The 16575-nt window shown below is 51.7% G+C and overlaps 1 protein-coding gene across 1 annotated transcript; it reads right to left on the bottom strand.

Moving 5' to 3' along the window:
• Positions 1–4977: 4977 nt before the first annotated feature.
• Positions 4978–14628, bottom strand: SPMIP8 (sperm microtubule inner protein 8). The gene is made up of 7 exons (XM_075008931.1): positions 14406–14628; positions 13467–13528; positions 11957–12131; positions 8374–8435; positions 5752–5816; positions 5637–5669; positions 4978–5104 (listed from the first exon to the last, which is right to left on the bottom strand). Exons 1-7 carry the CDS (start codon positions 14626–14628, stop codon positions 5074–5076), a joined length of 651 nt encoding a protein of 216 aa, XP_074865032.1. The 3' UTR covers positions 4978–5073.
• Between the last annotated feature and the right edge of the window lie 1947 nt (positions 14629–16575).

Raw genomic sequence — 16575 nt, 5'->3', positions numbered from 1 at the left:
GTCAAAAGGAGCGTGTTCAATATGGCTGTAAAATGGGGACCACGAGCCTGAGCTGCAGTCTGGACAGGCATTGAGCCTGTCCAGGCAAGTCATGCTATTAACTCAGTGAAAGATCCTGATGGGTTCCTGTAGTGTATGTGATGAATTAATTAGTGGTGTATCTGATGATACGCACTAGGGGGCGTATGGATTTTAAAAACTTCAATCTCTCTTTTCAGTGGTGGTTCCTACGACTTCCTCTGGGGCTATCAGGCGGTAGCTCTCAAGAGGGAAGGATATCCTGGCTTTGCCGTGATGTGTGCAACCTACCTGTACTCTTTCTCTCTCCGTCAGGGATTGTTTAGGAGTGTGATCTGGAGCAAAGGTGTCCCTCTTAGAGCTGGGTGCTACTGTGTATGGGCCCAGGCTTGTTGGGTTGCCCTGTGGTTCCTGCAGGAATTAATGCTGATGACAGTGATGAATAAATTGGAAAAAGTGGAGGATGGATGAGGACCAGCGTGGCCTATGACTGGGTTGGAACAGCCTCTTCTGAAATACCCGGCCTGCGTTTCATTTCAGGGGAGAAAAGTACTTTTTTAGTTTCCTTCGGACGTTACACTCAGCCCAGGATTGCAACTGGTAACTGGGTGTTTAACTAAGGAAGCAAAAAAGCTTAACCTTGAACGCTGACGATCCGGGACCAACCTGTGTCATGCGAGTTCACACGCAGGAAGCTGGTCTCCCTGTCTGGGCAGACATACTGTAGACATGCAGTAATGACAGGTACGTGTGACTTTTGGGCTACCGCTCCTCCTTGGGTTCTGGCAAATTGAGAGTCCCCTGTGATTTGGGATCCACTGTGGTCCTTCCTGGCGCTTTCCTTGCTGGCCATCTAAACATGCATGATGGTCGTGCGAGCGTCGTGGCCGTCCTCCCACGATCCCTTTGCCAGAACCCCAAGGTGGATGTCCAACCCCAACTTCACGTGCTTGTCTCTAAAATGTCATTATGATCCACGGATCTGTTTTTTGTTTTTTAAGGATTTCTGCATTGCAGCGGAGCTGGGTCAGTAGCAGAGGTCTCGTTGGCCCACCTGTAGTCCAGTTGGGTGAGGTGATAGGTGGAGCTGCATAACCTATCGTTTTGACTCCCTGCCTGTCAATGAGCAGGGTTGTGTGAGATTGTCCTCGTGAGCTCTGAGGCTTTTGGGTAGCTCGCAGTGCCTTTAACACTGTGCTCCGTCTGTTTATAAAACTATATCCCATACCTACGCGCACACGCGTGTGTGTGTATTAACACCTCTGGCTCTCCTGTGTGACTGTCACATGATTTTGCTTTACTAATAAATTGATAGTTATTTATACTTGCCTGTGGGTCTGTGAGGTTTCTGGACTGGAATGGGATCACACGTGACCCTAAATGTTTTACCATGTTGGTAGAGCTGTACTTGAAGCGTCTCCCCTTTTGAGCTTCTCTGGAGAAAAAAGCAGTAGCTTCTGCTGAAGCTGACACCCTAGAGACGGAAACTTTTCTGTTTCTAGCTGGAAAATGGGCACATCGGTCAGAAGCTTTCCTTTGTCTTATCTGCCACTAGCTTGGAGGAGTGGTGCTCTATTGATCCTGTCTAGTTACTGATGGTTTAATTAAGTGCTTTGCAACATTTTCACTAGCGTGCTTCCCCCCCCCCGCCACCCTCGGTTACCTCCCAAGTGTTCGTGGACCCCTCGCAAACCGTTTGTGGACCTTCATCAAAGCCAGTTCTAAGCAGGTCTGTACATTTCATTAGATGAAAAAGGAAACCACAACATAGATTTTTCAGGCAGCAATTTATAACATTATTGGAACATATTTATTTTAAAAATAATTGATCGTATCTTTGCAATTTATTTAAAACTTACTTTCTAGAATCATTCTTTTTTATTTTCCACGGCCCCTCTGCAATACCCTCGCGGATCCCAAGTGGGGAACCGCTGGTTTAATTGATTAAATGGATCGATTCCTGCTGCAGGGGTCCTGATTCCACGGAGGGCTTCCACAGCATCCCCGAACTCCCATCGCCTCATAGCATGGGAATGAGTCTGTCATTGGGAGAATGGGGCAAAATCCAGGCCCAAGAATTCTCAGACGTGACAATATTCTCCCCCCCACACCCCGGTCACTCCATGCATGGGTTATTCCCCCGCAGGTAAGTGAAGGGCTGAGAAGAAAATAGCTTTGCCTGTTTGTGGCCCCAGCCCCCTGGTTTGAAACCAGGAGAGCAGTGAGACCATACAGCCCACTGGCAGCTGATTACTGTCTGGGGGGTTGAGATGGCAGAGAGATGGAACTCTGAAAACGGGAGGCCTTCAGGAAACAGAGCGCTTGACACCAAAGCTCTCGCAGCAACAAACGTAGCCTGGTTTCCTCCTCCTTTTTAGGTGTCTGCCTTGTGATCCTATCCTGTAGCTGTCCTCCTTTCAGTCCCCCCTTCCAAATGGCCCTGCTTTTAAATAGTTTGCAAGGGTCACCCTGTGATCGCGGTGTCGGTAATTTAGAAGATGCCTTTGATAAATAAGGCCATCCTGGAAAAGCGTCTGAGAGGCAGGGGGACAATTTTTCCGCCAAACGTAGGGTTTTGAGAAAGTTTGTTCAGCAACTGGGCAAAACCTGTCCTGTATCTCCAATAGCGGCTTGGTAACTACGTAGTGGTCCCCTGGAATTCTCCTGCCAGCTTGTGTGGGCTGTGGGGATAGCGGTATTGTTTAGTGCCTGAGTGCTGCTCCTTACTGGAGCCTCTGAATGCCACCTTTGCAGAGGCAGGGGAAGAGCGGGTCAGTAGGGCTGCATGGGAGTGGGGCAACTTGACTGCTGGTGAGAGCTGTGTCCACGAATTCTCCCCCAGCCTAGAACACCCACAGACTCGGTGCCGGGTAAGAACCACTGGGAAAGGGGTTTGGATTAGATTTATTTTATCATTTCTGGCACAGTGTTTGTTGCATGCGTGTTGATTAGCAGCATCCAGGCCATTTGCTGCACTGTTTTTCGGCAAGGCTGCAGTTTCTAGCGAATAAGAGCACCGACCTGGGAATCAAAAACCAAGCGTCGTCTGCCAGCTCTGTCAGTGATCTGATCAGATCGCTGCTCTCTGCTGCTGCTTGTCTGCGCGACCTCTGTCGTGTGGATGAGTGAGACAGGCTATGAAATCTGTTCTCGCTGGTGAGATGCAGCTCTTGGAAGAGGAGGAGACATGGCACATGTGGGGTCATCTCATCTCCAAAAAAGATCTTGGCATTGAGGAAAAAGTTCAGAAGAGGGCAACGAAAACCATCAGGGGTTTAGAACAGCTGCCGTATGAAGAGCGATTAATAGGGCTGTGCTTTTTCAGCTTGGAGAAGAAACAACTAAGGGGGACGTGATAGAGATCTTACCAGAGAATGTTGTGAGAACCTAGACTACAGCAGTGTTCAAAAAAGAACCAGATAAATTCATGGGGGATAGGGCTATCAACAGCCGTTAGCCAGGATGGGCGTGGAGGGTGTCCCTAGCCTCTGTTTGCAAGTGGCTGGAAATGGGCAACAGGGAATGGATCACTTGATTTCCTGTTCTGCTCATTCCCTCTGGGGCACCGGCGGAAGACAGGATGCTGGGCTGGATGGTCCTATGGTCTGACCCAGTGTGGCTGTTCTTCCATTCTTGTCTACAAAATCATGTCAGGTGTGGAGAAAGTGTGTAAGGAAAAGTTATTGTTCCCATAATGCAAGGACTAGAGGTCACTCGATGAAATTCACAGCTAGTGGGGTTAAAAGAAACAAAAGGAAGTATTTTTTCAACCTGTGGAACTCCTCGCCAGAGGAAGTTGTGAAGGTCAGGGCTTCAACAGGGTTCAAAAAAGAGTTGGATAAATTCATGGAGGTTTGCTCCATCAATGCATATCAGCCAGGCTGGGTAGGAATGGGGTCCCTAGCCTCTGGTTGAAGCTGAGAATGGATGACGGGGTGGATCGCTGGATGATTACCTGTTCTGGTTATTCCTCTGTTGCACCTGGCATTGGCCAGTGTCAGAAGACAGGACGCTGGGTTAGATGGACTTTTGGTCTGAACCAGTCTGGCCCTTCTTATGTTTTTAACTTGCTTTATTGTACGCACTTGGTCTGTCTACCTGTGGTATGTTTCTTGCTCAATTGTTGTAGCATCTGATCACCTCACTGACTGTGTATTTTAGCCCCACACCACTTCTGAGAGGCAGGGTGGTGTGACTCTGTCCCCATTTCGCGAAAAGGAAACTGAGGCACAGAAAGGCTGAGTCACCCAAGGTCCATTATGTTGGTCCACTCTGGCCATGTACCCATTTTACAGGCACCTTCTGACTACCACTGAGTCTGTTCTGCCCACCCCAATCTGGGGTGCGGAATGCCGGTGGGAATTGAGCTAGCAAGCAGGCCCAGAGCTGGGTTGGGAAGGTTTGCTGGGAGGAGCAGAATGGGGTGGAGAAGGGGCTGCCACTTGGTTACAGTGACCGTCAGGCAGGTGTGTCAGCAGGGAGGGAGAGAGCCCCGTCTCAGAGAGGCACAGAGTGATCTGGAGGTGGGGCTGGGTGGGGGAGAGATGAGCCATATACCGGTGAATGACCAGAACTAAATGTGGGCTGGCTGGATGTGTGGGAGAGGTGGGATGTGAACGGGGACAAGGATGGGGACTCTCTCCCAGACAGGACACAGGATCAGCGTTGCCTCCTGGCCCAGCAGTCTCTGGCTAAGCTGCCTCTGGCTAGCCGGGTGGAGTCTGTAACTTGGATGTAGGTACAGCAGCTAGCACAAGGGCCCTTTGATGCTCTGCACACAGCTGACTGCTGCAGCTCTGCAAGGGGCCAGCAAACCTCTTTCTTATCCAGCTTGCAGGAGTCCCCAGGGCCTTGGGGTAGCGTCTCCATTTCCCGGTGCTCCGGCTGAAGGGCGGGGAGGGGGAGAAAGGTCTGAGAGCCCCGTGGGAAGCTCTTCTCATCCTCGCGCCATTCTAGTTAGGCATGTTAAGTGGTTTTTATTTGCTGGGACGTACAAGGTGTGTATCCGGCCCCTCTCGTGAGCCCTGGCGGTAGCTTGACCTCGCTTCCTGCTGGCTAGCGCCAGGGCTGGAGGTAGTGAGAGCGGCTGGGGATGAGAACAGACTCAGCACTGGCTGAAGCTGGCACGGGGAGAGCCCCCTTCCCTCCGAGCACTTGTAACGGCACACCGTGGGCTGCTTCCGTTCCCCTTGCCTGTTCCTAACAGAACCCCGTCTCTCCTTCCGGAGTCCCACCCAGCCAAGCACTTGGGCGCTGGCCAGGCTGGTCAGCAGAGCCAGCAGAGTGCATTTCTACTGGTGGTGCACGTCCATGCATGCCTGGGTGCACGTCACAAAATTTATTCTACCCACAGATGGAAAAAAGTAGAGGGAACCCTGGTCCCATCTATTCCCTCTGGGGGTTCCCCACCCCTTCTTACAGAGACCCCGTCTCTTCTCCCTGTTCTCCTGGGGCTGGAGGAGAATTACTCTCCTCCTCAAAGCCAGCTGCCTTATGGTGAGAGCAACTGTATCACCCCTTTCCGTGCACCCCATGCTCCCCCTCCTTTCATGTCCCCCCAAATCTCCCCCCCTTTACTGCTGGCCTAGTCCCACTTGCTGAATTCTGCAGCCATTTACCTGTACGCTGACCCGAAGCTCCTGAAGATATTGCTGTGGAGAAAGGGGAGAGATGGCTGAGTCCCAGAGAGGCACAGGGGAGCCTGGGTTTCGGGGGGGGCTGGGGGTTACTTACGTGCTGTTGTAGGGGAGGGGCTTCTGGCCGTATCTGTCCAGGCTTGGGTTCTGGTTGAGGCAGTACTGGAAGCAGACAGGGCGGAGAGGGGAGTCTGAGACAGGCACTGTAACCGAGTAGCAGCCCCCTCTCCAGCCTCCCCCGCATCTATCCAGCCACTCTGCTGAGGCAGGGATCCTTTTTCCTGACCCCCCGGAAAAGACCAGGCGCGGGCCCTGCACAGCCTGGCAGGGTGGCATGCGGGGTTGGAGGCTCAGGGTGTCCCTGGCTCTAAAAAGGGGGGGGTCGGGAGGCAGGACGGGGGTCCCTGCTGGAGCACGAAGTGGGGTGCAAAGGAGGTGACGGCTCTGCCTGGGGGTGCAGGCTGGGTGGAGGGATTTGGCATGCAGGGGCAGGAGCAGGGAGGGGGTTGGTAGGTGTAGTGGGGGTCAGAGGGCAGGGGGAGGAGCTTGGGGTGGGGGTGAGGGTGCAGGATGGGGTGAGGGGCATCTACCTCAGCTGGCTCCCCGGTCGCTGGCACAGTGGGGCTAAGGGAGACTCCCTACATACTCTGGCCTGGAAGTGGCTGTTACATCCCTATGGCCTGGGGGGTGGGGGCCGCAGGGGCCTGTGTGCTGCCCTTGCCTGCAGGTGCCGCCCCGGCAGCTCCCATTGGCCGGGTCCCTGGCCAATAGAAGCTGCAGGGACGGGGCTCGTGGCGGTGGACAGCATGTGGCGCTACCCGACTCACCGCGTCCCAGCGCGGCTGGCTCCAGCACCGGCGGCGTCAGGTAAAGCGAGTGTCGGGTAATCGGGGGTCTTACGTATCTAGAACCCTCCTCTGAGGCAGGGGACGACCCCCTCCCCGAGCAGAGACCCGGAAGCTCAGCGCCAGAATGGGGCTGACCTTAGAGGGACATTAGCCTGGGAAACCCAGCTGAGGTCGGCAGCAGGGTGCACGTTTCAATAGGAGGGGCTCTCGTGCCAGTCAGGCCTGAGGCCGCCGTAGGCTCAGAGGGGTAGAAGAGGCTGTGAGGCCTGGCTGCAGCCCAGGGTCCAAGTTACCCATGCGAGACCGAAAACCTGACTTCTTGTGGGCGCCGGCAAAGCCTGAGGTCCGCCTCTGCTTGCAGCAAGAGTGAAACACCTTGTGGCACGTGCAGGATTCCAGCGCTCCACACCAGAGCTGGCTGCATTTGAGTGGCCAGGGACTGTGTGGTACGGCTTGCAGAGTGCTCTAGAAGCTTTTGGGATGGAACAGGGGCGGCCAACCCGCCGCTCTCGAGCCGCACATGGCTCTTTGATCAATCGCCCCAGTGCCTGGAGGGGGAGGCGCATGGCAGCCATGGTGGTGAGGGTGCGTCCCAAGCATTGGGTTAGAGTTGGGGGCCAGGGAAGAAGGGTGGGGGTGCCTGGCTGTGGGGAAGAGGAGTGGGATGGGTTAGAACAGGGGCTGGGGGTACCTGGCTCTGGAGGAGGGGAAGGGGATTGGGTTAGAGCAGGGGCTGGGGGTGCCTGGCTCTGGAGGAGGGGAGGGGGGATTGGGTTAGAGCAGGGGCTGGGGGTGCCTGGCTCTGGAGGAGGGGAGGGGATGGGTTAGAGCAGGGGCTGGGGGTGCCTGGCTCTGGAGGAGGGGAGGGGATTGGGTTAGAGCAGGGACTGGGGGTGCCTGGCTCTGGAGGAGGGGAGGGGATTGAGCCACATATTATATTTTATATATTTCTAGATGGATATCAGCGCTTTTTTGTAGGGAAATAAAACAAAGGGAACATTTACTCAGCCGGCTCCCAGGGCTGGGGCTGCCGAGGTGCTGGTACGTAGTACCAGCAAATACCGGCACAAAACAAAAGCCACGACAAAGCTGTTTCTGCTAGTTGCCTGTTCCTTTCTTCCTCCGGACTGCCCCATCCCCACTGCTTCTCCCTCCAGCTTTGCACCCGAATCTGCCATGCGACCCGGCGTGCCTCCCCCCGCTCCCCAGGGTGTGAGCACACACATACGTGTGCCTTGGAGGGAGGCTGGGTGTGACAGCTGGAGCAGTTGATCCCAGGGGCGCTGGTGGCAGGGCTCATGAGAGGCCCCTGCCTGGGGCTGCAGGCCTTGAACTTCAGCTTTGGCAGCAGGGGGGCTCAGGCTTCGGTCTCCCGCCCCTGCGGCAGGGGGACTCGGTCAGGCTCCGGTTCGCCCCCCTCCTGGGGTTGCTGTCAGATGCGGGTCAGGAGCAGCGGGCCCCTGCACTAGTGGGGAAAGAGCTCTGAGAACCCAGTGGGCGGCTCCGATGGAGTGGCCCTTTTCTTCTCCCTGTTTCTGAAGCGACACTGAGAACCTTCCCCGACCTCAGCCAACTGGCTCCAGCAGCGAATTCGACTTAGACTCCAAGGCTGTTTCCATCTAACCTGGCCTCCGGCCTGTGACAACCTTCCCCTGTGCCAGGAGTCGCCATTCTCCCACAGAGGGACCTCGGAGGCTTCCCCTCCCCTTCTGAGCGACACGGGGAAGAGAATATGGCCCTGGCTGATTTCAAAGAACCTTCATCAAAGAGGTTCAATGTCAATTCCGCTTTCCTCCAGGCAAGGCGTGATCCCCGGGGCTTGCAGCAGGAGGCAGCTGCACTGCGGTTTGATGGCTGGGGGAGCACCTTACCCTCCAGGTCTGAGCCACGTCTGGCTTTAAGTATCTCACAGCGTAGCAGCTGAACCCAAGCACTGTGGGGGGAGAGACATGTTGTCATCACAGTCATGTTGACTCCAGCCTTTCACACACGAATACAGGTCCAACCCCTCTTGTCCGGCACCCTTGGGACCAAACCGGTGCCGGCTGAGAGAATTTGCTAGGTGAAGGGAGGTTAATATCATCTAGCACATCACCAACTCTTCCACTGCTTACTGGGCTCTTAGAGAGACGTCGTGGGGTGAATAGTAACAGAGGGAGCCGTGCTAGGCTATATACGATCAAAACAAAAAAGCAGTCAAGTAGCACTTTAAAGACAAGCAAAATAATTTATGAGGTGATGAGCTTTCGGGGGAGAGACCCACTTCTTCAGACCAGAGCTGTACTGGAACAGACTCAATATTTAATATTAAATATTAATATTTATATTTAACATTATATATTTAAAACTACAATATTGTATATTTATATTATATAATATATGATAATATATAATATGTATTTGTTTTTATTTAATTATTTGTTTATTTTTATTTATTTATTTATAATATATTTAAAATATTTAATATTTAAATTTAATACGAAATATTAATATTAAATATTGAGTCTGTTCTGGTCTGGCTCTGGTCTGAAGAAGTGGGTCTGTCCCACGAAAGCTCATCACCTAATAAATTATTTTGTTAGTCTTTTAAAGTGCTACTTGTCTGCTTTTTTGTTTTGGGGTGAATTCCAGCTAAATAACAGCACAGAGCACCGAGAGCCAGGACTGGTGGCTGAAACAAACTTTACGGGACCACAGGAAACTTGGCCACACCCATGATAAGTGGTCACCCGGCTAACTAAAATCATGCTGGTTTACCGATGTTGCCGGATGAGAAAGTTCTGGATTAGAGAGGTTCAATGTGTACATGGTAATAAGAAATTAAGCAATTTTTCAGTAAGGGTATCTACCCAGCAAAGTTATTTCAGAATAACGACCGCTATTCTAAAATAAATTTGCAAGTATCTATGCAGCAAAACTGCTATTTAAAAAAAAAAATTCGAAATAGAGGGCAGTTTATTTCAAATTCTGTCAACCTCAATCCACGAGGAACAGCACCTATTCCGAAGTAGATATTTCAGAAGAGGGGCTGTATAGACAGGGGATAACAGCTATTTCGAAATAATCTATAGCCCTTCCAGGGGCTGTAATCTGAAATAGGCTCACTTGTGTGTGGACGCTCTAGTTTGAAATAGCTGAGCACTATTTCGATAAGCGTTTTGTGTGTGGACGTGCTATTTCGAAATAAGCTATTCCGGAAAATCTCTTCTTTAACATTTTGCTGTCTGTTTTGTAAGCGAGTAGAATAAGTGAGGTGAAACGTGGGGGGGTATGCAAGACGAATCAGCTTCCCAAAAGGGATACAGACATCTGGAAAGCTTGAGAGCAGAGTTCCTTGTAAACCATGTGCTTGTGCGGCCACTCAGGAGAGATTTAAATGCCGCTCGGCCGGTTAGCAGAGCACCCCCCAGCTTGGTTTCTGTTTCTGCTGGTGGTGCATATGAAAAATTATTCTGCACTTGGATGGTAAAGATTAACGGAAACATTGCTTGAGAGCCGCTGAGTGGGGGGAGCCGATCGCTGTGAAAGTGATCAGCAAACAAATGTTGATTTGAACTCACAAAGTTCCCAAGTTAACAGCCCGGGCAGACCGATGAGCTCTTTCGCCCCTTTTCGAGCCATCGCTTCAAGCTGTCTGCGAGCCTCCCCCTTGTTGGTTCTGTTCATTTCATACTCTGTTTTCTTCACAGCCCTCAGGATATTTTTACCGTGAAAGGTAAGACTGTAGAATACTACACACATGGCAACTAACAATATAACTCCGCACAATCACATTCTGTATGTGGCGCTGGTCAGTTGCAGTTCCTCGTGGGAGGGTGAATGGATTTCTGCCTCTGGCTTCACTATTGCAATAGCCTGATCTTTCAACCTGGCTAGCCCAGAAAGAGGGGTCAGTTTGCCGGTTCTGGTGCTGAATGCACACACGTGGTAATGTCGCACTTCCAAGGCCCGGGGCCGAGCCACAAGGTTACAATACATGGTGCTCCTGGGGTGCTGTGTTTTATTTTATCGGCCAAGTCTTGGCTTGGCTTCGTCATGCTGATTGGAAAAGCCTCCGGTGGTTTCAACTCCAAAGGAGTAGGCAGCACTTGACGGCTGTGTCTAAGCTGCCAGGTTTTTCAGAAATAACGTTTTTTGACGTTCTAACGTCAGAATAAGTTGTGCCTAAAAACGAGCGTCCCCCCCACGAGACCATTTCAAAAAGGAGCGTTCCCACTGGAGAGCCAGATTGCGAATAAGACCTGTGATGGTACAAGTACCTAAAAGAGGGTTACAAGGAGGAGAGAAAAAAACTGTTCTCTTTGGCCTCTGAGGACAGGACGAGGGGCAATGGGCTTAAGCTGCAGCCAGGGAGGGTGAGGTTGGACGTTAGGAAAAACTTCCTGTCAGGGTGGTCAAACACTGGAATAAATTGCCTAAGGAGGTTGTGGAATCTCCATCCCTGCAGATATTTAAGAGCAAGTTAGACAGACACCTGTCAGGGAAGGCTTAGACCAGCGGTTCCCAACCTTTTCCAGGCGAGGACCCATTTTGACAATTCAGGAAGACTTGGTGACTCAAGGGTAGTGAGAAAGTGAAAATTACTTTCTGCAAGAGTCTACTAAGTGGCCTGCCTGGGGTGGCTCTGAATATCAAAGGAGGAGAAGCTGGCTTTGTCACGCGTAGTAGTAGGCATCCTTCAGTCTGCATAGACTATGGATCGCGCCCTTTAAAGTTTCAATTGAGGACTTCATTTACAGCGTCTATTGTGACTATGAAGACCCACAAGAGAGTGACAGTCCTTGCTGCATCTCTTGCAGATGTAGTGGGTGTCTGGCAAGTCCTTATTGTGCTTACTGTGCGCTCGCTTCTCCTCTGCTAGCTGTCTGATCTTCATCTCGCCCTTCTGAAGGCCCTGCTTCTCTATTGATAGCGATAGCTGCTGGATGTGGCCTCGTTGAGGAGCTGCACACGGCTTCTTTCAAAGCCAGGTGCAGCTCCGAGCTGCTGGCGACCCTTAACAAATCTAATCGCGACCCGTGTTTGGGTCCCGGCCCGTAGGTTGGGAACCCCTGTTCTAGACGGTGCTTAGTCCTGTCGTGAGGGCAGGGGGTCTGGATTTGGTGACCTCTCGAGGTCCCTTCCAGTTCTAGTATTCTAGGACTCTATGAGATGCCTCCTTGGAGGGCAATTAAATTGTAATTAACTCTGCTTAGTACACAGAGTAAATTTTGAAATTGAAAGTGGGGGTGGCAGTGAAAATCATTCGCTTTGGTGGAGTTACTATTTCGAGTTGCATGGTCTCATTCTAGAATAAGCAGCTTTCAGTGTGCACACCGGGAGGGGGGTTCTTACAAAAATCAAAACCAAAAAAGGGTGTAGAAAAGCCCCAAGCCTGTCTCACAAAGGGCTGTAGCAGAAATGACCGATGGTGGCCGTCCCCTTCCTTTGCCCCGGCCCTTTGTCAGGTTGTACCTTTCTTATTCACGCTGGGGAGCTTGAATTCTCCAGCAGAAGAGACGAAGCGGGACCAGTCATCCATCGCTCGTGTGTAGCTTGGCCATTCCTCATGGTTAGTGCTGGGAGTGAGCGGAGCCATCTTCCCTGCTCGGTACCTTGCAGTGAGTGACTTGCCCAGCTCGGTCATCCCCTGAGTTGCAAAGCAAAGGCGAGATGGACCGTCGGCCCCAGCAGTGAAATCACCGTTGGAGAGGTAAGCAAAGCGGGCAAAGGTTTTGGCTGCTGGGGGCTAGCTTTGGCTTTTAAAATCCTCAGCAAACAGTCTCCAGGGATGCTGTCCTGCCACCTTCACCCGCCCCAGAATTAACGCACGTTGGTAACAAAAAAATCCAGAGGCAAAGGAATTACCTAGGCAGAGCATGAGCTGGTAAGTGACCAGAAGCTACTCGCTCGTGTTCGGCAACGGGGAAGTCGAGCGCATAACAGAGCGTGTAGGGAAAAGGTGGTGAGTTTAGAAATGAGTCCATCTTTGTCTCTGGGTATGTCTAGACTAGAGTTTCTCAACCAGGGGTACGAGTACCATTGGGGATACACTGAGGTCTTCCGGGGGTCCCTCGGCTCATCTAGCTATTTGCCGAGTTTTACAACAGGCTACGTAAAACACACTAATAGTCAGGACAATTGAAAAGTTCATTCAGTGACTTGTTTCTGTGGCTTCATATGCCTTGTGCTGAAATATATGGACAATATTTCTATTCCACTATTCCACTGCTTTGATAAAAAGACAATAGAAAGTCGGCAAGTTTTCAGCAGTAGTCATCTGTGATATTTTGGCCTGTTTTCGTAAGAAAGTAGCTTTTAAGCAAGGTATAACTTGGCCGTGTGCAAAACCAATCCGACTCCTCGAGAGGGTTACAGCAGGCTGGAAAGGTTGAATAGGACTTGTTTCAAGACCTCAGATTACCTGAGGGCCATGTTTTTCAACCAGTGGTTCATGGACCCTTAGGGGTACGGGAGAGAAACCTGGTTTTGGTTTTTGTTCGTTTTGTTTTGTTTTGTTTTAAATAAAAGTTGATCTGAGGATCTCCTAAGGTCCCCTCTAGTTCTAGGCTTCTATGATTCTAACCCATGTTGTATTACTGTACTATCGTGTGTATATAGTTGATGGTAGCAACAGTCGCAGCTAGTATATATAGTACAGTAATACAGCATGAGTTGCTAGATACTGACACAGATACATTCCCTCTCAGGGGCGTCCTCTTTTTTGAAAGTGCAGATATGGTAACCCTAGGAACAGGCACTGTATCTTATTTGTTTGCCCGCTGAGCAGCTGCTGGTGGTTAATGTCTGAAGGTCCCCCACTGCCAATGCACAGGTGGACCTGGATGATATTCAGGATTTAGCCTGCAGAGAGGGGAAGGTGTAAGGGGGTTGCATGAAGACCAGCAGGTCTTAGTCCCATAGAAAGTCGACAGATGTGTATGTGGCCCCGATCCCGCCGCCTATTCGGGCTGACGTGACTCACCAGGGCCGCAAGGCGCTTGTTGGGGACTCCTGCCAGCGTGAAGGATGCATTGGCAAAATCCTCTGCAGGAGAGAGATGAGAACTGTAGACTTTCTTGGTCACTTGCCAAGAGTGGAGACCAGGCTTGGCCCAGGAGTGTGTCCAGGACAAGGCTTCGGGCTCCAGATACAGTTTTCCCTGCCAGTGCAAGCTCAGGACCAAGCTATTTTAGGACAGTTTTGGAAACCAGGAGTGATCCGAGGTCCCTGGGGTCTTTCTGGGAAACTGTCCCAACCTGTGTCAGAATGGGGCTTTTGAAAACGGCTTTTATCATTTGGCCCCACCAGTGCAGGCCAGAACCACACTCTGCTCCATGTAGAAGGCTTGACATCAAGCTAGGAGGCAGGCGGAGACCACAGTGCTGTGCCTAGCTTGGCCCCTGCCCTGCTGGAACCAGGATGCAGCATTTAAACAGCACCCCAGCTCTAACTGGCTCCCGCCCGCCCCCGCCCCCCATGCCACAGCAGGGAGTGGGGACAGGGTCCCCATCAGCTCATTTGAGCCGGGAAGCAGGGGGTGGGAATGGACAAATCCTACACCAGCTGGGACTCAGGCAGCCTCGCTGGTTGAGCCCTACCCGGCACGGAGGTCATCAGTTTCCCCTTTGATGGCTCTGCAAAGAGTCGCAGCGAGGGGAAACAGACGAAATTTCACAGCACACTTGCTTAGTTCTCACAGCAGAAGGGTGCCACAGCACACGGCTTGAAAACCAACCTGCCACCATTTGAGTGGTGGAACTCCCTGGGGGGATGCTCTGCTTCTGCAGGCACCGGGCTCTTTGCTGGGTGGGGCCCCAATCCGGCTCTCGCTCAACTTTAGGGGCGTTCAGCCCAGGCGAGCTGCCTCAGCCTGGGCTGGTGACCGCCCCTGCAGTGCTGCAAAGCCCCACCGGAGCATTACCTTTGGTGCGGGTGGTGGTGGTCCTGGAATGCTCATCTGGGAGCTTGTTCCCTGCCGAGTCGATGTCCATTCTCCGTAAGGTGGGCAGCTCTGGGTGGAAGAGCCGGTCCTTTACTCCGGCCAGCATGACCTTCCTAGGGTCCAGTGGGAGCAGCACAGCGGGGGCCGTGTAGACAGGCTGGCCCTCTTCGGGCCAGGGAACCAAATCAACCACTTGGGCCATTGCTGGAAACAAGCAAAGCCAAAGAGAGCAAAGTTAAACCGGCAAGCTCCAAAATGGGACCCCTGTTGCTGGGACGGTCCGTTGTCGCTGGTCTGACAGTAAAGCGAACATACGCAGCCCTACAAAATGAGAAGAACGGAGCTGGCCCAATTAAGGGTCTCCCTCGAGCCCCTAAACAAGTGCCTTCAAAACACACACGGGCTTGGCCGGGGGTCGGCAGCCAAACAAGCAAGAAGAGCCGTTTTTTTCCTGAATTCAGTAAAAAACTCAATAATTGGAGAGCTGTAATGCATGTGATTACGAGACGCTCCTTCCTAAATAACATCAAACGGGGCGTTGTGTAAGCCCTGTTTCCAGCACAGCGCACACCCAGTGATTTGCAACGTGATACGTGCTTATTGCAGGACAGCGACAAAACTTCGTACACATTCTCTCGAAGTTGCCTGGTTTGTTGTTGGCAAATTTCTCACTGTAAAGAGCCATAAAGGGAGCGCAGCCGAACTCAATGTAAATGCGAAGGGTTGGGGCCATTCAGTTTGAAATTCGCTGTTTTCAGCTTTGATTTTCCTCTTTTGAAGCCGCTCCAGCCCCACGTCAGGATCCCAATGTTATTTCCCGTTGAATTCCAGTTTTCCTTCTTACAATGTGTGCCGTCCTTCCCAGCAGGAATGCCACAAGCTCCCTTTTCCTTTCCAAAATCAAGATTTTATTAGCAACACAATCAAAACATGGGTACGGTATCCTGTCCCACAACGCACTGTATGTATTAAGGGGGGAGTTATCCACCGTTTTGAGATCACGGATCATTGCTATTTAGATACGAGTTGTTCACTTCTGGGCTTTTAGAGGTTCACTGTTTATTGAAAATAATCAGGAGGGTTTTTTGGTTTTTTTACTTTGCAATTATAGCGGGGGGAGCCACAAAGAAGTCATTAAAGAGGTGCATGGAGCTCTGGAGCTGCAGGTTGCAGAGCCCGGGTCTTAGGCATGCTGCAGGCATACCAGGCCGGTGATTTGATTAAGCAGGTCCTGATGGAAGAATTCACCCTCGGAGCTCAGCCCCCCAATGAAAGTTGTGGTGGCTGTGCGTATTTCAGGACAGCAGCGGATCACCGAGGATCACGTTCTCAGCTGGGGCTCTTACTCTGAGGTGCCTCCATTTTTCAGTGTCCAACTTCAGATTCCGACAGCCAGGGTTCCCGGTAAGCTGAGAGCTTGGACAGCTGCCCGGGAGAGATTCAGCTGCCACCCAGCTCATTAGCAGAGCTCCCACATCCCGGCAGCATGTGTGTTTCAACTGGTGGTGCCCATCCACACATGCTTTGGTGTATAGAATAAAATTTATTCTGCCCATGGATGGGGAAAATGAGAGGGAATTCTGCTGATGGTTGATGTTTCAGAGGCGTTGGGGCATCTGTCGCTCCAGGGGAAGTCAAGGGGAACTGCCGTACCAAAGGTTTAACAGTCTGGTTCAGATCTCCCCCAGACCTTAGGAAAGCTCATATCCACATTTGAACCCCCTCCCAGCAGCCCCTAGCTCCAAAGAAGGAATGAACTGAAATCCTGGTTTCTAACCCCTCTGGACTTGGCAGAAGGAAGCTCTGAAAGGTGCATCTTGCTGCATTCAGGAAATGCTCGGCAGGGAGTTCATTGCAAGGTTTTGCCCCCCTCCCCATACTGCTACAGTTGGCATTTAACTCCCGAGAGAGAAGCTCCCTGCAGCTCTAACGAGAGAGACGTTGGCCCTGGGAGACGGACGCTTTGCTGGATTCCTTAGACTCATCCCCGGGGAGCGGTGTTGACCGAAAGAGACGACAAAGACAGTGCAAAGGAAAAACAACGCAAAGAGCTTTAGGGGCCGCTATAACTCTCTCTCTCAGGGGCACGTGTCTGTACAGAGCCTAGCACATTGCAGGGAGCTGCCATGGCATAAATAGCAAATCATAA

The sequence above is a fragment of the Carettochelys insculpta genome, chromosome 14, assembly GCF_033958435.1.
Source record: "Carettochelys insculpta isolate YL-2023 chromosome 14, ASM3395843v1, whole genome shotgun sequence".
Classification (NCBI taxonomy): domain Eukaryota; kingdom Metazoa; phylum Chordata; order Testudines; family Carettochelyidae; genus Carettochelys; species Carettochelys insculpta.
Note: the sequence above shows the minus strand (reverse complement) of the source record. Positions and strands in the feature narration are given on the sequence as shown.

Coding starts and splice junctions, on each gene's coding strand:
- SPMIP8 (XM_075008931.1), bottom strand. CDS start 14,628: ATGGCCCAAGTGGTTGATTTGGTTCCCTGGCCCGAAGAGGGCCAGCCT. Junction 5,817..8,373: donor ACGTGGCTCAGACCTGGAGG/GTAAGGTGCTCC, acceptor GTCTGCTTCCAG/TACTGCCTCAACCAGAACCC. Junction 5,670..5,751: donor CCCCTCCCCTACAACAGCAC/GTAAGTAACCCC, acceptor CTTTCTCCACAG/CAATATCTTCAGGAGCTTCG.